The following is a 24,912-nucleotide window of genomic DNA, read 5'->3' as shown; positions in this document are numbered from 1 at the left end:
TGGTGAATAATCATTATTTTGTGCGGTTTTCTACGTTTTTTTTTACGACATTCGCCGTTCGGGTTAAATAATCTTTTAATTTTATTGTTCAGGTTATTACGGACGCGGCGATACCAAATATGTAATTTTTTTTCTATTTTTCTTTATTTTACATAATAAAACATTTTATATGGGGAAAAAGAGATTTTTGGGGCTTTATTTATTTATAATTTATTTTAAACTTATTTAAACTTTTTTATTTTGACTTTTTTTTCACTTTTTTTTTCTGTCCCCATGGGGAATTGAAGCAGTGATCGGCTGATCACTTCTTCAATAGAGATACGCTGCAATACACGTGTAACACGTGTATTGCAGTGTATAGGAAGCTGTCAGCCTGTGTAGACGCACAGGCTGACAGCTTCATTTACGGCAGGATCGTCCAGGCACGAGGACGGGGTAAGTGAAGGGGCAAACCCGGGGTCACTGATCAGACCCCGGGCTGCCCCCTACGAACACCGGCACCCCCCGAAACCGGCGCGGGGGGTGCCGATCGGCACCATAACAAAGTGAAACCCCGGAGGTGCCGGTGGTCATGTTGATCACCGGCATCTCAGGGGTTAACACCCGCGATCGGACCCGGTTCCGACCGCGGGTGTTACGGGGCATTGTCAGCCGTATATTAAGGCTGACACCCGCTGTGCATGGTGCGCACACAGTTTCTGTGTGCGCACCATGCATCCGCAGTAATAGTACGGCGGTTTGCGGGAAGCCCTTCCCTGCAGCGCCGTACTATTACGGCGAATGTCGGGGAGGGGTTAAAAAAACAAAACAAAAAACTACTACATCTGCATAAATACAGAGCGCACATTCACAGCAGGTTTCAGGGAACTATACAAGCCTGCGTTTCGGCATAATTATATCTGGAAGCACCTTGAACTAAAGTGCTCAAAACCAGTTGGGATACTTGATCGAGAACAAACATTGTATTAATCGGTCTTACTATTGAAACCAAGGATTTCAAGTGCAAAAATAATTAGTAGCTCTGTCTAGTTGAGAAGTGTATCCTACGTATTAGCTACAACCTCTGGAGACTTGATCAACAGGAAAAAGCAATCAAACTAAATCTGCAAAACTTCTTTTAATTAAGGCCAGAAGAGTTAAAGAGCATGTCCAGGTATACTGTCCCTCTCAATCTTACATCGGGCTTGGAGAGGTACAACTACATAATGCCTTCAGAGAGTATCCCACGTTTACATATTTGCTGGGCATTAGATGGCTGCTTGACAACTTTCCTGCTCAGTAGTCAAGTCTCCCTATGTACAATATAAAGTCAGATGGGAGAGTATGCCTGGGCAACCCCTGTAAAGAGGACCCATTTTCACCTCCGCCACTTCTTTACATCTTTTAATGATCTTGGTGTAGTTTAAGTTTTTCCTTTAGTGCCACACGGTTACCAAATAATTATCACATAAGGCACCAAAACTAACTGCACTGATTAAGTTCTTTACTGTTAGATGGGTGGTCTTGAGCCAGAGCAGAGAAGGAGGTGTGATATTAAGCTCAGAAACAAGCTTACGCTAGGTTCACACCTGCGTTCAGCCTTCCGTTCTGTGCTTTCCGTCTTCTGCATGCCAGAAGACGCAATGCATAGACCAGGTCCGGCCATGAGCGTTTTATGCTCTCCGCCGCAAAACCGGATTTTTTAATTCGGACACAGAGTACTGCATGTCCGACTCTGTGTCCAGATTATAAAACCCGGTTTCGCGGCGGAGAGCGCAAAACGATCACCGCCGCTCACAGCCGGACAACTTTCTCACCCATTCAAATGAATGGGTGAGAAAGTCTCCTGCAGGTTTCCGTATCCTGCTCTGTTTTATGCAGGAAACGGAAACCTGCACGACGGAGAGGACAACGCAGATGTGAACGAGCCCTTAGGCTTGGTTCACACATCAGTAGGCCATCCGTCCATTTGAATTCAGTTTGACACTTTAAAATGGACTGATACACATACTGATTGTATACCGACACCTTTTTATCCTGATAGCAAAGCTGAATTGTAAACAGAGTAGAGATAAGGACATTTATATGTCCTTATCTCTACTATGTTTACAGTTGCTACTTTTAATGGTTTGCTATCAGGGTAAAAAGGTGTCAGTATACAATCAGTATGTGCAGTCAGTTTTAAAGTGTCAAACTGAATTCAAACGGACAGATGGCACACTGATGTGTGAACCAAGCATCACTTTGTCTGATCTATCCAAGTTCTCCCCAGTACTAAAAAGTATGGAGTATAGGAATTATATAATATAAAGACACAAAATCCTCTTGTACAAGGCGATGATTAACTTCTGCCCAAATAAAGCATGTACAGTCGCAACCACTACATCAGTTTGAGGGATCAGATACACAAAAAAAAAATCCTCCCAAACCATAAATGTAGGGATGTGAGCCAGAAACTGCACCAACTTATTGGAAATTGTGCCAAATTTTGTTGAAAACTAAGCCAACTAAGGGTTGGTTCACACTAGCGTATGTATTCCATCCGGGGAGAGTCCGCATGGAGACCCCCTCGAACAGAATACAATTGAATCATTCGTGCGCGGCAAGCACACGGACCCCATTATAGTCTATGGCGTCTGAGCGCTTTTACAGCACACACTTGCAATTGCGATTGTATTCCGTCCGGGGGGACTCCATGCGGACTCTAACCAGATGGAATACATACGCTAGTATGAACCAGGGGTCAGACTGGGTTCATTTCTGGGTTTCAGTCTCTGTTAGGAGACTGTCCCAGTGACCATAAAAAATAGCTGAGTGAAGAAGTGCTGCAAGTTCAACTTTTTCGTCTGATGGTTTCAGCTTAAAACAACAGACACCTGATGGATGTCATAGTCAACAGGGTCTCTCAGGCACTGTTGGTGTCCTCTGTTTTAATGGTTTGTGTGTCCATTGTTTCAGTCTTCCAATAGACCAGAACAATGAACATACAGTGTTCTTGGCTAAAGTTAGGCAGTCTAAAAGTGCGCCAGATTTTCAAACAGCTTTATGCACTGTGTCTTCATGTGATGAAACGCCAGCAGTGTCTCCCCTCTTCCTCAGGTAAGTATGGAGTTAATGTTAAACTAGATATCAATGATGAATCAAGTACAAGTTATTTTAGTGTTTTTTTTCATTACCATTACACTCATTAGTATAGATTATAATTTTTTTTTGTATATTTAGGCCCAGAAGTGGAATCATGGTGGTTGTGACTGGGCATGTCTTTATCTGGATTATGTTTTGTATACAAGACTGGGTTTTGAGTCTTTATAGCTTGGGCAGTAATTCATTGTTATATTCCAGTACTAATAAAGGTTGTGTTTTTTGGGTGATTACTTCTGTTATCGTGATTCATACACAAAACAGTTATATGACTGGGATTATCAGCAATAAGAGGTTAAAAAGATTTCACAGCATATAAAATAACATAAAAATAAGATTAAAATCATGAGAACCTATAGAAATACTTCAGAAAACTGATTAATTAGAAAAATAAACCAAAGGTGTATCAAATTACTACTTTTGTAATCACAAAGCAGCTTATAGATATGTTTGTCATGTATATAGTATAATGTGTAAGAATCAATATTCTTGTAGTAGGAGAAAACTGGATTTGCAGGCCCATAACACCATCACAGCTCTGTCTCCCTTAAGACTACCATGGAAAATAGAGCAATTAAGGCTGTGTCGCTGGAAGTCCACAGTCAGGCTAGTGAGCAACGCACCTGAGCTCTCTTCCACTTGTCCCATTTAATCACTCCGACTAATGAAAGGCTATCGGCACTTCCAAAGTTGATGAAAAATCCCATAGGAAATTACACCCCTCCTTACCTTATTTAAGTCAGGATTAACTGTGCAAATGCAACTACTACTAACCCCAATTAATACAGCAATCCCATCATGAAAGGGTTAAGTGAATGAAATGACAGGGGTTGTAGAAATACAGTCTTAATACACAGTGTGTGTACTAAGACTCCAGGGGTCCATTACAAGTATGTGACAACAATGACAACCTTTGTATTGGTAGCATTAAAAGTTGAACCAGTTGGGGAAAATATATCCCCAAAATAGTGTAATATGAGAAATTTTTCTCAGAGATGCCTTATTCTAGTTTTGGACCAGTCATGATTTCAGATTCAGTAAGTAGGCAATATTTTAGACATAACTCCAAATATAGACTTTGGTTTTTTAGGTTATAATTTTTACAGTTGTTAATGGTATAAGGCGCTGTGTGTACAAGTGACCAGTGACTGGATTTTTCTCTGCTCACCTGTGTCATCTTGTCCACAGACACTGGAATGCCATCTATAGTCAGAGGGGGCAGATCAGAATTGATGTCTTGTTGGACAGGTGCATGCTCTGCCAAAGCAGTCTCCAAGTCCTCTAGGATCATACTCTTATACTTGCGTACCTAAGGGAGAGAGTGGGTGGTAAACAGACATGAGTGCAGCTCTCAGCCTCCCTGTGCTTAGTAACATTTCAGCCCCAGGGCTCAAAGGCAACTCGGATAGCACAGCTGCCAGCTAAAAATACACAGTCCTCTGTGTCTCTCATGGCTGAACAAGGAGGAAATAATGATGAAACCTTAAGTAATATAATTTATTTATTTTTTTAATGTAGATTGTGAACCCCACATAGGGCTCACAATGTACATTTTTCCCTATCAGTATGTCTTTGGAATATGGGATGGAAATCCATGCAAACACGGGGAGAACATACAAACTCCTTGCAGATGTGTTTTGGGTTTTTTTGCCCTTGGCGGGATTTTTACACCAGGACTCCAGCGCTGCAAGGCTGCAGTGCTAACCACTGAGCCACCGTGGGGCCCCACGTAATATAATTTAAAGAGGACCTTTCACCACTTTTGGGCACATGCAGTGTTATATACTGCCAAAAAGCAGACAGTGCGCTGATTTCAGCGCACTGTCGGCTTTCCCGATCTGTGCCCGGTGTAAAGAGCTTACGGTGCCGGTACCGTAGTGCTCTATGGTCAGAAGGGCGTTTCTGACCATTAGCCAGAGACGTCCTTCTGCCTCGCGCCGCCAATCGCACTGTGCTGTGGAGCGGGGAGGAACTCCCCCCTCCCGCTCCTGATAATACTCGTCTATGGACTAGCTGTGTGAGCAGTGGGAGGGGGCGTTCCTCCCCGCTCCACAGCACTGCGTGATTGGCGCCGCGAGGCAGAAGGACGTCTCTGGCTAATGGTCAGAAACTCCCTTCTGACCATAGAGCACTACGGTACCGGCACCGTAAGCTCTGTACACCGGGCACAGATCGGGAAAGCCGACAGTGCGCTGAACTCAGTGCACTGTCGGCTTTCTGGCAGTATATAACACTGCATGTGCCCAAAAGTGGTGAAAGGTCCTCTTTAAGTAGCAGCAGTAAGAATGACTGAATACTAAAGGAACATTCAATAGTACTGAACTTATCTTAAAGAAAAACTCTGATAAGGATCTTATGTCTCTTGTTGCTAACACCATTTACCATGACAGTATACTGGTAGCAGTGATAGGCCTATGACCCTACATATCTATAAAAGGTGTGGAGATCTTTCAGTGTCACCTCTGTTTTCAAATACCCTATTAGGCAACTTTTGGTACTGCCGAAAACTTCCTTTGTTAACCAAGAACCAGAATAAAACACGGCTACAAAGCACATCACTGATTTGGAAGGACCATTCATCTCCAACAATCCATTGGTTTACCTGACACTATATAATGCTTTATACCTCTGCAATGGAACTGAACTCACATGAATTCTCTTTCTTTACTTTTTTTTTTTTTTTTTGTCTCTTTGCCCTCTAGATCAACACTGTAGGTTTATAGATTGGACTTGAGGAACCGGGTGTCTTTATCCAACTTCATCTACTATGTTACTTGACACCAGGTTCCAATACACATAAAATCTGATGTCTCACCATCAAGACAGCTTGATTATTGCCAGTGGACCCTGGTAACATGAAGAAATTCCCCATAGCAAACAACTCTCTATCAAATAGAAGCTATTAATGGACAGAGAACCTTAATAAAAAGCATGTGTAACACTCACCACATTCTCCAAAGGTGCGGCTCCAAATACTTTAAAAACAGGATTGGGTTTGGAAGGAGAAATGCATAGGACAATTGCTTGCTGGCCAACCCTAGTGGTGTACTCATCTAGGGTTGCCCTCAGTTTCCTGGGCACAAAAGAAACACAGCATTCAAACTATATATTATTAACAGAGCTGCGGTGTCTGAGCCGTGGATGGCCAGTGTCAGACGGAGTAGGAAAAAAGTTACCGACTCTTACTTCAAAATGTAACTTAAAACTTTAATATAAAGTTATCCATATTGTATAATTAGATGCGTATTTACTTTACATGAAGTCAATCACTAGCTCTCCTCCTTTACTGTGACTGTCTGACCATGGATGTCAGCCATTTTTGAAGAAGTCAGAGCTTTGGACTATCAACTCCACAGCCCTGGTTGTAAACTATGAACTAATATAGAAATAACTTCTCCTTCACTATATGTATAGATTTGCATATTTTTCCCATAATCCCCCAGTGGAGCGAAAAAGACTTTTGTACATCTCCATAAGCCTGTGAATATGATCTCTCCTTAAGGAGTGATATTATCCCCAGAACCTAGTATATGCGCACAGAGAAATAGGTAGTCACTGAAAATAGTTTTTTTTTTCATTGTTTATTGTGTATAATAAAATTTTAAAGTGAATCTTTCTACTGCCAAGGCTCAAGTAATGCACCAAGAACTGAACTGCTTGCTGTGCTACAATATAAGGACTAGAGGAGGATTATATTAAAGCCCAGAATCTTAGCTTCCAAATTATGTCAGACTCCATATTCTAAATGCAATATCTGGGGCACAGTCTCATTTGTAGCTGGACAACAGCAAGTGACATCTTGCTGAAAGATCAGCCTGTTACAGTCATCTCTGTCCCTGTACAACCTCCAGTAACACTAGTGGGAGGGGATACACAAGCTTTTCTTCACGTTATCTCCAGTCAGGAGATCTAGCTGCTCTATGACACATTTAGGGGTGGTGCTGTTTCTTTCTATTAAAGAGTAAGAAGATCAGAAGTTGCATATGGTCACATCTCTCCACCTAGTCAGTTCTGACTCAACAGTTTACAGACATTTGAATCAGATACATTTAAGAGGTTTTCTGCATTTCATGTTTTGCTGGGGTCAGACTTTTAGCCACAAACAAAAATTTATGCTATTTTTTTTTTTTTTTAACTAAGTGATAATGCAAAAATACATGAAGTCATCCATGACTGCAAACTGTTGGTTGGCATTTGCACAGTGTGCCACGTGCCTCCTTTCAAAAGATTTACGTATAGAGAGAATTATTAGTTTTCATGTTAGTATTATGTTATTTGTGATCGTCAAGAGTAAAAATTGGTCCTGTATAAGGAAGGGTTAACAGACAGCATTATTAACAACTTTACATGGAAGGTAGAGACTGAGGGAAAAAGAAATCATTTTTTCCCTGTAGGTTCAATTAGCAAGATAAAAGTGCCGTTTCTGACACACTGCAGGAGATTTAGAAAAATAAAAAAACTGTGCAAGCGATAGATAGAATATGGAAGCAGCAAACTGGTTGGTATATAGCGCTAATCCAAGTGACGTAAAAAAAAAAAAAAAAAAATTCAAGCTGGAACCTAACTCGTTGCTCCCCAGTGTTTCTTTTGCGCTACTGGTAAATCTTCAGAAGTCTAGGCATTTCTAACTAAAAAATAATGCAGTTCTCTTATAGAATTGTGGATGGACTTACCTCAGTAGCCGGGTTTGCTGTCTCTTACGTATAGAAGGGTTAGATTCAAATATGTGGGGTTTCTTGCGTTTCTTCCCAGTGGCTACTGCTGCAGCAGCAGCCATTCCAACAGGACCTGCCGATAAAAGGACATAGTCTATATTTGTTTTATAGCAGTACTATAAAAAAAACTAAATACTAAACCAAGAACAAAATACTAAATAACATACCTAGTTATTACAATTTGACTGTTCACTTGCTATAGCACCCAGAAGTTTGTGTGTGAATTAGCCAGTTGATAACCTTTAATTTTTATACACCACCCAGTGATGCATGTCCAGAAAAAATATGTCCCCTTGGCTAGTAAGAGATATTCGAATATAACCTACATGGGGCTAAATTTTTCAAATGTGAGGGCAAAGTTAAAAAAGCAAACACAACCCCGCCAAATTGAACAGAGATAGGGTGCATTCACACTGAGTAAACGCTAGCTTATTTTGTAGAGTAAAATTACACTTGTAAATTTTGCTATCCCATTGACTTCAATGATATTTTTTTACAACTGTAAAAATACGCCTGTAAAAAATACGCCTGTAAAAAATACGCCTGTAAAATGTCATTGAAGTCAATGGAATAGCAAAATTTACAAGTGTAATTTTACTCTTCAAAATAAGCTAGCGTTTACTCAGTGTGAATGCACCCATATAGTGGTAATAAAATTATGCACTTACCAACAACACATGGTGATGCAGTGGATTAAGATTTACATTCCATAAATGCCTAAACATTGTGGTATTGTAAATGATTCCCTCATGGTTTTATCAAGTACACCCACTCTGACGTGGTAAGAACCAACAGCATAAGACTGTACAAGGCCTTCATAGGGCCAAGAGTGTTTTTAGGAAAATCTCACAAAATAAAAGGGAAAACAGGTGAACATGTAGAGACCTACACTACATCGGTAAAGAGTTTCTAATCTTCTATTCAGACAATATTTAGTACTTTATGTATATTCATTACGGGACTTAAAAAATATATCATTGCCTTAGTACAAATGTTCTAGAATATTGAAATTTACATGATGCAACTGCTCCCCCTGCTGGGACAATCATGAAGGGTGCACATATACTTTTCTTTGTCAATGAACTATAACCGATAGATATAAACTTGAAATTTCAATTTTTATTTGATTTAAGCTTAGGTTAGGTATTTTGCACACACTGCTAGAGTAGGAAGTCCTCTGCTGTTCGGTTGTATTTATTGCAGAAACTACACACAAGTCTATTGAGATTTTGTTTCCCATTTCTTATCAGCCTCACAGAGACGCCCTCCTCTGGGAAAAGGATAAAGAGAAGACAGCAGTTTACAGCTTTAAAATTCGGGGAGGCATCTGTGTCGTTTCAAAGCCATTTTAAGAACTACTAATTTTCTCTATCATTGGGGGATCATATTACTGAAGTGGAATTTACTAAAATGCCCTCAAGACTTCTACAGAAAGTATTTCCAAGCTTTTAATTGACTATATATTCATCCACACCATGATGCATTTCAGACAGAGGCGGCTAATGCTGCATTTCTCTCATACGTTCTAAATGCATGGTTTCACCCAAATATTTATTTCAATGCAGAAAAGCAAGACTCTAGGGGGAAAGAAGGAAGAGAGGTCTGCAAATCTTCTATAAATCTGTACAGGTTATATTTATTTTAGAAATTTGTTGATATTAAAAAATCGTATCAACTGAAACCAATGAAAGGAAGGCTGGAAAGAAATCGGGGCCAAGTGAAAGACTGTGGAACAAACACTCAGGTTGCTCTCTGTGGGGAGTGGGGTTAGTGTGCCATACAGGTTAACAAGCGTATGTGGGAGCAATGATACTTGAGACACCACAGCCATCTGTCAGTACCTAGAAGGCTCACATGACATGCTTTACTTAAACTCTGGAATTAAATGGATTGAAGGGACATGCTGTTTCTAGCCACATGAAAAAATTCAGCATTGCTAATGCATATAACAGATGCTCTCATCTAAAATTAAACAGGAATGTTTATAGATTGCAATTAAAGCGGTTCTGATCAGTGGGGGCTGTGGTGCATGTGCACTAGACCCCCAGTAGTGGTTGTGCAGGGTACTGCAGCTTTTAAAGTAAGGCATTTTGCACACAACAGAGTGTGTAGGCCAAGGCTCTTCTGATGGGGGGGGGGTGTCCATTGCTCCTCACCATTCACTGAAATACTGACAGGTTAAAACACTTTAAAAAAAAAAAATAGCCCCCCACACTAGGCTGTGTGCATGAGTCCTACACACCTATTCACACAAAACATGTAGCACCCAGGACCACAAGTTTTATTTTTATTTTTTTCACAGATTAGACTATCGGGACCATTTTCATGGACCCGATTCACCCATTGTGAAAAAAACAAAACAAAAAACGGCTGTTTCCCATAATCCTGCCCTGTACATGGCTTGGATGTGTGATTAGTGTTATTCATTATCACTCCTCAGAGGGCCAGGACAAATTTACAGTTTGTCACAGCCCTTGTTACAGGCTGCAATGTCATCTCTCATTTACATCCTCTGCTGTTTCCCTTCAGCATGGTATAAAGAGAAAATGAAAAAAAACAAAGTGCAGAAACCCCCCTCCCAATAAATTTAGCATGGTATTTGTTCTTGCACCTGGTACGTCTGTTGTTGCAGCAGCGGCACAGAACCTGTTCAGCAACCAGATTAAAAAAAAAAAAATAAAAAAAAAAGTTACTTGCAGAGTTTCCATCTCGGGCTCCTTCTAGGTCCAAGCCCATGTCTGGACCACCTCATGGAAATGGGGTGCCTCAGCTCATCATCAATTTTTCTATCGCATCCTATCCGCAGGATAGGTTATCAAAATGTGATTTGTTATGGGTGAGGCACCAGGACCCAGCACAGATCAGATGTCTCAGCAGTCTCTAGGCACTGAAAGGGGGCATTCACACTTGCGCCTGGTGTCTGCCCAGTGCCATTCCACCAGGTTTCCGTCCTAAGCCTTGAGAAATTGGACAGGGGATGTTCATTTGAATGGGTTTTTAAAAGGTGACCACTAGTATCCACCTGCAGCCTCTCCTCGGGGAAACTTTTTTTTTTCGGCTGGACACAAAGTTGGACATGCAGGACTTTGTGTCCAGCCGAAAAAAAACTGTTTCCCCGCGGAGAGGTCGCAGGCAGACACCTTTAGGACTAGTTCACACTAGTTTTTTTGGCAACGGATTTTGACGCGGAAGCCGCCTCAAAATCCGCTGCCAAAAATAACTCCCATTGATTTCAATGGGAGCCGCTTGCTTCTTTTTTCCACTAGCTAGTACCGGAAAAAAAGAAGCGACATGCCCCTTCTTCCCGCAGCTGACTCAGCTACGGCGTGAGACTCCCTCCCAATTAGGTCCATTCATTCGGGCTGCAATTCTCTGTAACTACCATTATAGAGTGGATGTGGCTGTAGCACTGCTCCAAATACTTCAGTTGGAGGAGCCTGCATGCGCTCACTGGCCACCATAGCAGTTTCTTGTGCCTGGAGGGTACCAGAACATCTGGTCTGCACTGGGTCCAGATGTTGGACGCTATTTGGGGCAGGAAAACACCTTTAAAGAAATCGTTATATGATAAGTTCCATCTACTAATAAAAGGTTAGCCTTGTACCTGCAGCCGCCAGATGAGCGGTTATTTCATCAGCTGCAGTGGAGTTAAGTATGTCAGAGTCATCATAAGAGGTGTCCTCAGGAGAAGATGGAGAATCTTCATCAGCACTCAGCATACTGTGGTCTGTGTATGTAGCCACATGGACTTGCTGCACTTGCTGAGCCACAGAATGAGCAACAGTGTGAGCAACTGTATGCGCTTCAATGGTAGTGAGGTTATCCGTCTGTGTGACTGCATGATCCTCCATTGCTGTAAACTGATAAAAGATATTCAAGTCCACATTAATATCACATTAGTAAAGACATTCTTTCATAACATTTTGTAGCCAAAAAAATTCTGTTAAGATACATGTAACTGAAATATGCCTGTAAAATAACCGGTCTCTGTAAGTGGTATTATAGACAGGACAGGCAGCCTTTCCAACGTAGTAGAACCATTTTGCTGCGCACGGAATAAGCTGCAGGTTAGGTTCACTACACAGAATTTAATGGCATATCCTGGAGATATCATAACATGCAAATACACCTTAGTCACACGGGGTTTTTTGGTCCAGAACCTGAGGCGGAGGCCACCTCAGGTTCCGGACCAAAAAATGGGTAGCCGCAACTGAATGGGCCTAGTTGGGAGGAGAGAATGTCTTCAGGCCGAATCGTGAGGCAAATCTACCTGAAGAATGAGCATGTCGCTTCTTTATTTCCGGGAGCCGTTGATTTCAATGGGAACCGTCTTTTTGGTCAGGATTTTGAAGCGGATACGAGCCACAGCCAGAAAACGTGGTCAAAACAAATCGTGTTTTTCCTCAATGCTTTTCACAGAAAGTCTGCAGAGTTTCCCTCTGCAAACTTTCTGTACTCATTATACCTATACAGAAAAGGCCAGCATTTCAGCAGGTATAATCAGCATGTAACTTTTTTTTTTTTTTTTTTTTTGAAACTGCAGCATTTCCACTGTGGATATTTTTCAGCAATGTGTGGATAGGATTAGATAAATCCCATCCACTTTGCAGGTACTGTAAGATTAAGCTAAATTGAAGGTTTGAATGAAAGGTTTATGGAGATACCCTTAAAGACACGGTCACCCCATGGATGGGTAAGTTCATAAAGGGTTTTTGGTCAGGGTTTTGAGGCCGTAATCGCCTCAAATCCCTGACCAAAAAGACGGCTCCCATTGAAATCAATGGGAGCCGCTCAGGTCTTTTTTCCGGGAGCCGGCTCCAGGAAAAAAAGAAGCGAGATGTTCATTCTCTAGACAGAACCTGTAAACAAACAGACAAAAAAAACGTTGTAGGCACTTCAGTTTTCCTCACTATGGTGTTCACTATATGAAATAAATAATTGTGTATTTTTACAATCCAGGCATTTTGTTACACCAGGATCCCTAATGTGATTATGTTTATTTATGTAGGAATTCTAGGGAAACAGGGAGATTTGAACTTACGGTATTGTATATTTTTTCTGGATTTTTAAAACTTTTTTCAGCCATTCTTGGGAATTTGAATCTACGATCATTAGTTCACTTATACCATAGACTGCAATAATACTGTATTGCAGTCTATGGTAAAATCCCAGTATTACGGAGTATTACTCAGTATTATTGAGGCAAAATGTTGTCCAGCACTTTAACCAAGAGTAGTGAATGGAAAAACAAAACTGTATGCCATATATTATAATATATATATGCATACATGCATGCAGTACAGACCAAAAGTTTGGACACGCCTTCTCATTCAAAGAGTTTTTCTGTATTTTCATGACTATGAAATTGTAGATTTACACTGAAGGCATCAAAACTATGAATTAACACTTGTGGAATTATATACTTAACAAAAAAGTGTGAAACAACTGAAAATATGTCTTATATTCTAGGTTCTTCAAAGTAGCCATGTTTAGCTTTGATTACTGCTTTGCACACTCTTGGCATTCTCTTGATGAGCTTCAAGAGGTAGTCACCTGAAATGGTCTTCCCACAGTCTTGAACAGTCGTTCCCAGAGATGCTTAGCACTTGTTGGCCCTTTTGCCTTCACTCTGCGGTCCAGCTCACCCCAAACCATCTCGATTGGGTTCAGGTCTGGTGACTGTGGAGGCCAGGTCATCTGGCGTAGCACCCCATCACTCTCCTTCTTGGTCATATAGCCCTTACACAGCCTGGAGGTGTGTATGGGGTCATTGTCCTGTTGAAAAATAAATGATGGTCCAACTAAACGTAAACCAGATGGAATAGCATGCCGCTGCAAGATGCTGTGGCAGCCATGCTGGTTCAGTAAGTCTTCAATTTTGAATAAATCCCCAACAGTGTCACCAGCAAAGCACCCCCACACCTCCTCCTCCATGTTCCACGGTGGGAACCAGGCATGTAGAGTCCATCCGTTCACCTTTTCTGCGTCGCACAAAGACACGGTGGTTGGAACCAAAGATCTCAAATTTGGACTCATCAGATCAAGGCACAGATTTCCACTGGTCTAATGTCCATTCCTTGTGTTCTTTAGCTCAAAGAAGTCTCTCCTGCTTGTTGCCTATCCTTAGCAGTGGTTTTCTAGCAGCTATTTTACCATGAAGGCCTGCTGCACAAAGTCTCCTCTTAACAGCTGTTTTAGAGATGTGTCTGCTGCTAGAACTCTGTGTGGCATTGACCTGGTCTCTAATCTGACCTGCTGTTAACCTGCGATTTCTGAGGCTGGTGACTCAGATGAACTTATCCTCTGCAGCAGAGGTGACTCTTGGTCTTCCTTTCCTGGGGCAGTCCTCATGTGAGCCAGTTTCTTTGTAGCACTTGCTGGTTTTTGCAACTGCACTTGGGAACACTTTCAAAGTTTTCCCAATTTTTCAGACTGACTGACCTTCATTTCTTAAAGTAATGATGGCCACTCGTTTTTCTTTACTTAGCTGCTTTTTTTTGCCATAATACAAATTCTAACAGTCTATTCAGTAGGACTATCAGTTGTGTATCCACCTAACTTCTGCACAACAAAAGAGATGGTCCCAGGCCCATTTATAAGGCAAGAAATCCCACTTAGGAAAACCATTTCAGGTGACAACCTCTTGAAGCTCATCAAGAGAATGCCAAGTGTGTGCAAAGCAGTAATCAAAGCAGAAGCTGGCTACTTTGAAGAACCTAGAATATAAGACATATTTTCAGTTTTTCACACTTTTTTGTTAAAGAGGACCTTTCACCATTTTTTTTTTTTTTTTTTTTAAATGTAGATTGTGAGCCCCACATAGAGTTCACAATGCACATTTTTCCCTATCAGTATGTCTTTGGAATATGGGATGGAAATCCATGCAAACACGGGGAGAACATACAAACTCCTTGCAGATGGATTTATGCCCTTGGCGGGATTTGAACACCAGGACTCCAGCGCTACAAGGCTGCAGGGCTAACCACTGAGCCACCGTGTGGCCCCGACCTTTCACCATTTTTCACACAGGCAGTTCTATATACTGCCGGAAAGCTGACAGTCCGCTGAGTTCAGCACACTGTCGGCTTTCCCGATCTGTGCCCAGTGTGAAGAGCTTACGGTCCGGTACCGTAGCTCTTCTATGGTCAGAAGGGCTTTTCTGACCATTAGCCAGGAACGTCCTTCTGCCTCGCGGCGCCAATCGCGCTGTACTGTGGAGCCAGGAGGAACGCCCCCTCCCTCTGCTCACACAGCTCGTCTATAGACGAGCATTATCAGGAGAAGAGGAGGCGTTCCTCCCGGCTCCACAGTACAGCGCGATTGGCGCCGCGAGGCAGAAGGACGTTCCTGGCTAATGGTCAGAAACGCCCTTCTGACCATAGAAGAGCTACGGTACCGGACCGTCAGCTCTTCACACCGGGCACAGATCGGGAAAGCCGACAGTGCGCTGAACTCAGCGCACTGTCAGCTTTCCGGCAGTATATAGAACTGCCTGTGTGAAAAATGATGAAAGGTCCTCTTTAAGTATATAATTCCACGTGTTAATTCATAGTTTTGATGCCTTCAGTGTGAATCTACAATTTTCATAGTCATGAAAAAACAGAAAACTCTTTGAATGAGAAGGTGTGTCCAAACTTTTGTTCTGTACTGTATACACACACACATACTATATACTCTGGTGATCACACTGCTTTAAAGAAAAGTCTTATTTCCACCTGATGCAAGCAACTGTGGTACTGTACAATCCTATCAGGAATAACACAAGCAGCTAGTCAGAAATAGAGACTCTACTGACATTCGCTGTGAGAAGGCGTAGACTCCACTCTCAGTAATGTACAAGCAGTGAGCACAAAGCAGCTAAGGGGGTGTTCACACTTGCATCCCTGTGTCAGTCCACCGGGTTTCCGTCCTAAGCCCCTGAGAAACTGGACAGGGGACTGCTTCCTGGCAGTCAGTTTTAAAACCCATTCATTTTTTTCAATGACACAGGTTTCCATTAAGGGGGCGTTCACACTACCGTCGGTGTCCGACATGTAGTGTCCGCTCCTAGTGTCCGCTCAAAATCTGTCACGGACACTAGGAGCGGACACTAGATGTGTCCGTGACACCTGTCATTCACTTTAATGGGCTTCGGGTGCGTTCTTTTGCACTCCGTGCCCGTCCTTCTTTGTCCGCAAGAGAAGATGTCCGACTTCTCAAGCGGACAGAAAAACCCTGCATGCAGGGTTCCTCTGTCCGCTTGAGAAGTCGGACATCTTCTCTTGCGGACAGGAAAGGACGGGCATGGAGTGCAAAAGAACGCACCCGATGCCCATTAAAGTGAATGACAGGTGTCACGGACACATCTAGTGTCCGCTCCTAGTGTCCGTGACAGATTTTGAGCGGACATTAGGAACGGACACTACATGTCGGACACCGACGGTAGTGTGAACGCTCCCTAACTACTATTCTTATGAGACTAAATGCCTTATTGTAGGGGGTCAGGTTGTTTGGATCTCTGAATATTTTTGCGGGTCCCTCTTTCTCGTGAATGCTGAGGGTCACAGTCTTTTCCCCTAAGTGAACATGAAAAATGCTTGAGACTGAGGCCACACTTTGCAGAATTGCTAGCATCAAAAATAGCAAAGTGAATTAGATTTAATTTAATCTCATCCAGAAATGCAGAAAATGCTAGTATCAGTATTTTCAAAATGTAGCACATTCATTTCGTTTTCAAAATTGCAGCATTCTTTCCACAGACTTACACAGGGAAGGCAAAATGCAGCAGAAATATCAGCAATATGCGGAGGGAATTATACCCAAGCGGTGGGCACTGAGGGGGCATTACGCCACGTGACAGAAAATGAGGGGGGGGGGGGGTATCTCCAGATGTCCAATGTGACTAAAAATGTGCAAATGGAATCAAGATATTTTAGCTATTGTGCCATGTTCAACAAGCTCTGCTGCCACGCTCCCTCTGTAAGACAAAATCCAACAGTTGCATGTATTGACATCTGCTCTATTTGTAGATAGAGTGAACATAATGGTGGAGCACGAAAACTTCAGCTAGCAATTTCTGTTGCATGGGGAACTGTGGAGCACATTATAATGGGAAGCATTATACAACTGAGGGAGGGAGCATTAGGCATAGCATTATACTTTGGGGATGCTATTATACTGGGCTGAGGGAGCAATATATTGTTTGGGAGGATCATTAGTGTGTGTGGTTACTAGCATGCATTTTATGGTAATACACTGGGCGTAGGAGAAGAGGGGAGTGTGGAGCTGAAAAAGGAAGGTAAAGGAATAGGGGCATGGGGCAATTACATAAGTATCCGACCCATTAGATATCCCCCCTTGCTCATTCTCCTTAATTAGCTCTGCATGGCCACTAGAGCTGAAACAATTTACCCCATGGAGTGTTGATTCATATACACTATATTTGTCCCTCTGTATGTATTAAGTGGTGTTTAGACAGAGATAGAATGTGACTGAAATTGTGTCTAAGGGATACAGAGAAATAGGACATAAGGCGTTGGTCTCTGCATTGGATCATTATATTTATTTCCTGCATATGAACCTACACTAATCTCTGTGATCCCGCATTTACCTTATTCTTATGGTCCTGAGATCAGTATCAGGAGGACCGTTTTATTGGGACTGTACGGAGTTGTTAGTCTTTTATCCAGTAATTTAAATAAAACTTATGTTTTAACGGGTATTTATTATTTTTCTTTTGTTGTTGGGTACCCTTTTGTCCAAATTACATGCATTATATAGTCTGGCAACTAAAAAATTTGTTTTGGCTCGTAAGTTTTAAGTTTAGGAGCCAGTGGCTCCTTGGCATTATTTGCCATTAGAGCAGTACTGTGTGGGTGGCACTAACAGAGAATTATATTGTATAGGGGCAATACAACTTTATTGCCCCCCACTGTGCATAACGCTCCTCAATACTCTCCACACAGAACTGACAGTTAACTAACACTGCGCTTTTAGCACTAATACATTACAATAGAGGCAACAGGAACCAGCAATCATTCCTGCTGTTATTGTATGGTATCAGGGCTTAGCGACAGCGGTTGGAAGATGAGCATTTCTCCCAGCCACTGGTATTATGAAGGTCCAGGATGCAGGGGTTCATTTCACATTAAGACCTTGGTCCACCAACAAACACTGTTGAGTGAGCAGCTTCCTCTCTGCTGCCCAGCACTGACCGCTTGGTGTGAGGCAAGGAGGGAGAGAGCTGTGCAGACTCAGTTCTCTGTTTGATCAGGAAAAGCACTTTATCAGCGCTCCTTCCAACCATTAAGGAAATGACTTAGGACTATAAGTTATAGGGACTTTATATCAAGGGCTCTCCTCGCATAAAAAAGAAGTGCATTATAGTAAATAAAAAATACGGTATATGATACAACTGTCTGTACCGTGCAATGAATTAGATGGATAGATTGTTTATTTTCATAGGAGTTTAATCACTAGACTTTTGTTGAATTAGGAGCTTTGCAGCTTCTGTCTGACCATACTTATTTATAAAGGAGTCGAAATCAGGCTGGAGTGGGATGAGAGGCCTACCTAACACCACAGCCTAGCACAGAACCAGTGATCATTTACATTTCAAGGTACTGGCATACTGAGCAAATAGAACCAGTTAGGAGAGACATCCGATTAACACCTTAAAGGGATTCTATCATTGGCTCTAGTGATTTTTAACTAAGCATATATTTGCATAGCCTTTAGAAAGGCTATTCCACACATACCTTATGTTTAGTAATCCTCTCAGCAGTTTTTGAATTAACCTGCTTTTACTGATATGCTAATTAACCAGCATGGAGCACCGGAAGTTCACTGAGCACTGTGTGTAAACAGGGGGGAGCCAGGGAAGTCCGGTGCCGCTTATGACGACTGGGCAATTAATCACAAGATAACCAAAGTCAACTGGATTAATCGATGTGAACTTGCTCACAATGAATATTTCAGTTATTCTGGATCCATGCCTTCCTGTATTACACTGCCATTGGCTAAAGGATATGTCACTATGCAATCAGGTTTAGCGATAGGTGAATAACCAAAACCAAAATTCAGTGACATGGTGAGGCATGTGTAAAAAAGGAGGGTCCTAAAAATCATACATCAATTGTAATCTAGACAAAATGTTCAGTTATTTGTGACTTTGATTTAGGTTATAATCGACCCCAGCCCTAATATCATGTATTGCCTAACGTTAACATTTTTAGCCAGCTGGAATAAAAAGCAATTCTATCATGTTTTTTTTCACCACTCACGATATTTTGTGAATCGTTACAATAAGAATGCCAAAATTAGATTTTATTTTTTGTTTTATTGTTTATTTTTCGGCTTTGGCACAACAACCCCCCTTCCCCAACAAACAAACAAACATTTTTTCAACTGTGTCCCTATGTAGAAGAAAGTGCAGCTAGGGCACTCTTTTGGCATATGGCATGTAAATAAAGTATAGATATGTTACCATCTCTCCCAAGCATAAGGGACAAAGAATGTCCACTGTCTTAGAAGCAGGAAAGTGGGGCCTATCAGAAGATGCAAAGAGATGGTGTTCCATCCCAAATATGCAGCCGATGTATTGAGGTCTGCACAAAGTCGAGCCCAAGTCACGAAAAGACAGGTAACAGTACTTCTGAGAGTTGTATTGGAAGGCATATTGGTCACCACCTTGCGAGATCAAGTCTCGCGTCTTGGACTACAGAGGTACATGTGCCCCTACTGTACTTCTGTTTGCCTTTGATTTAATAGAGGCACATCTTCAGGAGATGCAGGTTCTTCCCATAGTGGTTGTGCTGACATAAGGATTCCCTGCAGCGATGCTTCCAGGGAAACACTATGCAAATTAGCTCTCCTCCAGAAGAAAACACTCCTCATTAACTCTTTTCTTCTCCAGACCACATTTACCTGCCTGCACTATGTCTACACATGTGGGGTGTTGCCCTTTGTAAAGCTTAAGGTGAACTCAGAGAAAAACAACTGTGCTCAAACTATTAATTTCACACTAAAAAAAACTTCATTCTTATTGTCTGTGCACTGAGCACTTGAGAATGCCAAATGATTATGGAAATATGTAATATTGGGCTGCCCTGCTTTCATGCAGTCGAGTGGTCCTATTCCCCATCTCTTAAGAATTTTACTTAAACTATGTATGCCACTAATATTATTGTATCGTTACATATATTGCTACATATGAAACTTCACATTATGAGACGTGTCATATGTATTTACCACTACTTATTGAATTTGAATCATATAATGACTTGATGTTGGCACACAGTTTGTATACTTGTACAGATCGTTAAGAAAAAGCCTCGTTATACGTCTGACATGTTGCTGCTTTTTACATAGGTGAACAGACGACTTGGTTGAATAGATCCTCTGGGAGTACTGCAATTTCTGTTCAAGGAAGTCGTGGTTCATACCACTGAACCAAATAAAGCCACGTGAAAGGTCCTAAATAAAGCTCTACATTAAAGGCATTATACAATATTAATATATTATATCATTGTGATTCTCAAGTTGGGAGTCAGTGCCTCTCCACTAGCTAACTAGAACTGCCCCTCCCCCCCACTATGGTTCCAGGGCCCTGGAGCCAGAAGGCCCTCGTACACATAAGATAGTTGACTGGCCCTGCCAAAGTTGGCGAGCTTGCTAATTTTTTTTTTTCTATAAGTTTATGGAGACGGTAAAATTTGGCTACCAATGGTACTAGAAAGCCAGTTTCATTCTTGAGGAGAGCCAGTTAGAATACACAAAAAATTTTTAAAAAAATTGAGTCCGCCACTGTCTCCTGCATGAATCTGACAAAATGACAGAGGCATTTGTCCATGCCAGATGTTTCAGTGTGGCGAATGAGAAGTGCACTACCATCGCCAGACCATCCATCTGCCAGCCGCATGAAACTATGGAACAGATGTAAACCAAAATAAGATAAGCAGGAGGGTTTTCGCAAAGTATTGGTTAGGAAAAATGTAACTGTGTTTCTGTCCTTGCATTGTAATTGCTGAGTGCACTGCCCAGATAAGTGCAATGTTGCTCATCTTCCACCTTCTACAGTACAATACGCAGCTTCACACCCAATCCTATCTTACATCACAGCATCTTATCACACGTCAACATTAGTCTGTTAAAGAGGAAAAACTGCTCAGACTCTCAGGTTTACATCTCAAATATCAAAGCTGAAGAAAAAGGATTGCTCTGGAAAAATTATGCTTGGCTTCCTTGAGAATAATAAAGCGGTATTCTAGGTTTATTAATCATAGTTTTGTAATAAACATGTATTTAAAATCCTGCTCAAATGCATTTATATCAGTGCTGACACCACTCTGCACAACAGAATGGTACAGCCCATGGGTCAGTCCTGCGTAATGCTTCTATGGGCTAACAGTATAGATATAAATATGGCATTCAACCCCATAGAATTTACTAAGCAACTGTGTTAAGCAGAGAATCTCCTCTTTCATATATATTTTATAATATCCGAGATATATCTGAAGAGATCCCCCCCACCCTAATTTTCTCTACATTTTACAGCCCGTACTCTAATACACAGTAAGGGTGCATTCACACTACGTAACGCCAGCGTGTATCACAGCTGTACACGCCGGCGTTACAGCAGGGCTGCCGAACACTTCCCATTCATTTCTATGGGAGCCGGCATGCGAGCGCTCCCCATAGAAGAAAATGGGCTGCTTCTTTCATTGCGAGCAGTCCCATTGAAGTGAATGGGAAGTACCGGCGTATATGGCAAGCTCTGCTCATGCCGAGCCGTACATGCCGGCACTTCCCATCCACTTCAATGGGACTGCTCGCAGTGAAAGAAGCAGCCCATTCACTTCTATGGGGAGCGCTCGCATGCCGGCTCCCATAAAAATGAATGGAGCTGCTTTATACGCCGCTTATTCTGAACGTGTTTTACGTTCAGAATAAGCTTCAGTATACGTAGTGTGAATGCCCCCTTAGGCTGGATTTACAACAGCACTAGGTTTCCATTCAGGGATTCTATCTCCCCCATTCCGCTTGAAAAATGCTGAGAAAAATCCTGCTTTTTCTCTCTGCATTTTTCAGGAGGAAACCTGGTGGACCCCATTATAGTCTATGGGGTCTGTAGGTAACTGCTTTTCAAGTGGATTAGGTTTACATTTTTTCGGGTCCCCAAGTGGAGCCAAAGAATTAGAAACTTGAGCACAGGAAAAGCTCTCAATATAGAAGCAAGGAAGAGAGTGAAAAATTGCAGGGTTTCATAGAAACGCTGGGAGCTTGAACAGGAATATATATATATATTTCATAGAAACGGTCCAAAATTTGTTAACCTATATTACAAAATGTATTAATGATACAAATACTGGCAAATCAAAAGCTGTCCAAAAGTTTAGCTACGCTTTAAGATGGTCACATACACCCATAGATATGGCTCTGGCAGTATGATGTGGTTCAGTATTTTGAATGTCTCATTGCTGCTTGTGTCCATAGTCTAACCAGACTATAGAACCTGAGGCATTTCACATACATCTATGGCTAACATCACATATATATTAACATGTACTGAAACATACCTGTAGCCTAGACATATGCCAAGAGGGCGCTTTTGGCATTTGACTTTTTAAATGTACTAAAGTGAAAGCTTTTGTGTCACTGCAAAACAAAATGTATACATAAAATTGTCAGTTTTAGTATAATGTAGGTCAAGGTCACATTACCAGCATGATTACAGTATTGGACAGCAGTCCTGGAGTGACTTAACATCAAAAGCGACTATGAGGGTTTAAGACTCGGACAGTATTCAGTCTGTGAAATACTGCAAACATACAACCTTTATGTCACAGACTAAGTATGCCTGAAATTTTTGTCTATGTTCACTTCTGCATCATTATTTCTGTTTTCCAGTTCCGTTACAGGGGCAGAATAAAAATAACCTACACACTGGACCATTGTATAAGCCTATATGGATCACGTTGACTATGATAAAGTCTATCTGGTTTTAGCTGTGGACACCACCACTTCATCAGACAAAATAGTGTAGCACCCTTTGCTATCTTCCCAATCCTTTCTCATGCAGGCTCCAGATGTGAACATGGCCTAAAGCTGGCAGATAACAGCTGCAGTGTCCGATTCAGGTGCACACATACACACGTGTGTTCACATTGTACATACAATGTGAACAATTTCCCCATGGACACTTGCGGGTAATGTAACCTTTGTATAACTACACAGATTATTTTTTCTAGGGGGAAGGTGAAGAAAATAATACAATGGCATTGTGAATGGTGGTGCAGATTCCTACTGGTTAGAAGAGTGCTCATACATCTATAGATTATGGTATATGGTGCAACACATATACACAACAGGGTTATTAGATCTCTAAGTGCTGGCCAGTGGTCACTAGATACATAAAATACTAGGAGATGCAGAGAGTGTGCAGATACCCTGTAGAAAGGGTTAATACAATAGAGCCCGTGCTGAGCCTCCATTCATATACCCTGCAGATGATACAGCACCAGTCACACAGGTACCCTGCACAGTGGTAAATAGCGCCAGCTCTGCGCCCATACAGGCGAGCACATATTCGGCCTTTTCTGCTATTAGCAGATGCCTGAACATCAAGCAAGAAGACCAAGGCCTCCTCCACCCACAATAAATGATCGCATTCATATAGGCCTACTCAGGCCTAAAGCCCCCTCCCCGCCTTTTCCTAGCACCCTAGCCGTTTCCCGGCGCCCCACTTCCCGCAGTTATCCCCGGCAAGCGCTGTGCGGGGCGGAGCTGCCGGCTGAGCCCCGGAGCCCGAGCTCCGTGTTGCGGCTGCGCCAGCAGGGCTGAGATAGCTGGAGATTGCGCGGTAGGGCACTCACCTCAGAGCGGCTGCGCTACAGCGAGCCTGCGCCGTGACACTCAAGCAAGGACCTCTCTGAGCTGCAATGGCTGCGGGAGCCCACGCTACACACGGCCAGAGCTGGAGCTGCGTCAATGGCGTCATGACGTCACGGCTCAGCCTAGTACACGTAGCGGCCTGTTCAGTTAGCCATTACAAGAAGGTCACAACGTATAGTAGTGTATCTACTACTAGCTTGTAGCCTCTGATACCTCAACATAAGGCTCTTGGGTCTTGTTTTTTCTGCTTGATTCTATCTAATTCTGCAGCTACTGACAGATAGACGTTTGAAAAGGGCTGTACACTGAACAAACTACTAGGGCTGCTAACCATCTGAAAATTTACTGGCGTTATATAAAGATAACAAGGGCTTATGGCCAATGCCTGGGGTAAAAAAATGTATTTTTTTTTTTTTTTTTTTTTTTTTTTTTGGGGGGGGGGGGGGTTAGCCCTGCACTAGCCATAATAAAAATTTTGTCCAAAAACAGTTTTGTCCAAAGCGTCTGCCAGTTTGGGGCCACTAACATGCTGCAATGCATCAGGGTTAAAGGGGGTGTCCAGGATATGTTTTTTTGCAAGGGGACTGGGGAAGATGAAAAAATAAAGTAACCCGTGCTCACTTGTCCCGGTGCTAAGGGTTATTTTTTTCGTTCACCTTCCCCAGCCCTTTGAGATAGTAAAAAAACACTTATCATGCACAACCCCTTTAAGAACCTATGCACAGAGTAGTGAAAAGTAAGGAAAAAAAGCTAGCGGAACCCATTGAAGTCAATGGGAGTAGAGATGAGCGAGTACTGTTCGGATCAGCCGATCCGAACAGCAGGGTCGCATAGAAATGAATGGACGTAGCCAGCACGCGGGGGGTTAAGCGGCCGGCCGACGTCAAAGCGGAAGTACCAGGTGCTTCCATTCATTTCTATGGAGTAAGCTCATCTTGCTCATCTCTAAATGGGAAGCTTTTTTTTTCAGTGTGGAAAATTCAGCGCCATTTTCCTCCGTGTGAATGGACTCGAAGTCAATAGGAGGCTTTTTTTTTCAGTGCGGAAAATTCATCGCCATTTTCCTCTGTGTGAATGGACCCATTGAAGTCAATGGGACGCTTTTTTTTCAGCTCCTGAAATTCCTCACCATTTTCCTCTGTGTGAATGGACCCTAGTAGAAAAAGGAAACCATTGAAGTCAATGGGAGGCTTTTTTTTCATCGCTA

At 42.2% G+C, this 24,912-nt stretch overlaps 1 protein-coding gene across 2 annotated transcripts in view; it reads right to left on the bottom strand.

Annotated features, from left to right (window-relative positions):
* NRF1 (nuclear respiratory factor 1) overlaps positions 1-23,798 on the bottom strand; it is a 40,374-nt gene extending 16,576 nt beyond the window's left edge. Inside the window, exons 1-6 of one of the 2 annotated variants that reach the window (XM_075273900.1) lie at positions 23,687-23,708; positions 22,391-22,469; positions 11,440-11,695; positions 7,794-7,908; positions 6,067-6,193; positions 4,289-4,429 (exon numbers count right to left, since the gene is read on the bottom strand). In XM_075273900.1, the coding sequence (XP_075130001.1) occupies positions 4,289-4,429; positions 6,067-6,193; positions 7,794-7,908; positions 11,440-11,695; positions 22,391-22,429 (678 nt within the window). In that variant the 5' untranslated portion in view covers positions 22,430-22,469; positions 23,687-23,708. Of the gene's footprint in view, positions 1-4,288; positions 4,430-6,066; positions 6,194-7,793; positions 7,909-11,439; positions 11,696-22,390; positions 22,470-23,686 lie in introns of both variants that reach the window. The other variant, XM_075273901.1, reaches the window with a different exon arrangement.
* Between the last annotated feature and the right edge of the window lie 1,114 nt (positions 23,799-24,912).

The sequence above is a fragment of the Leptodactylus fuscus genome, chromosome 5 (genome assembly GCF_031893055.1).
Source record: "Leptodactylus fuscus isolate aLepFus1 chromosome 5, aLepFus1.hap2, whole genome shotgun sequence".
NCBI lineage: Eukaryota > Metazoa > Chordata > Amphibia > Anura > Leptodactylidae > Leptodactylus > Leptodactylus fuscus.
Note: the sequence above shows the minus strand (reverse complement) of the source record. Positions and strands in the feature narration are given on the sequence as shown.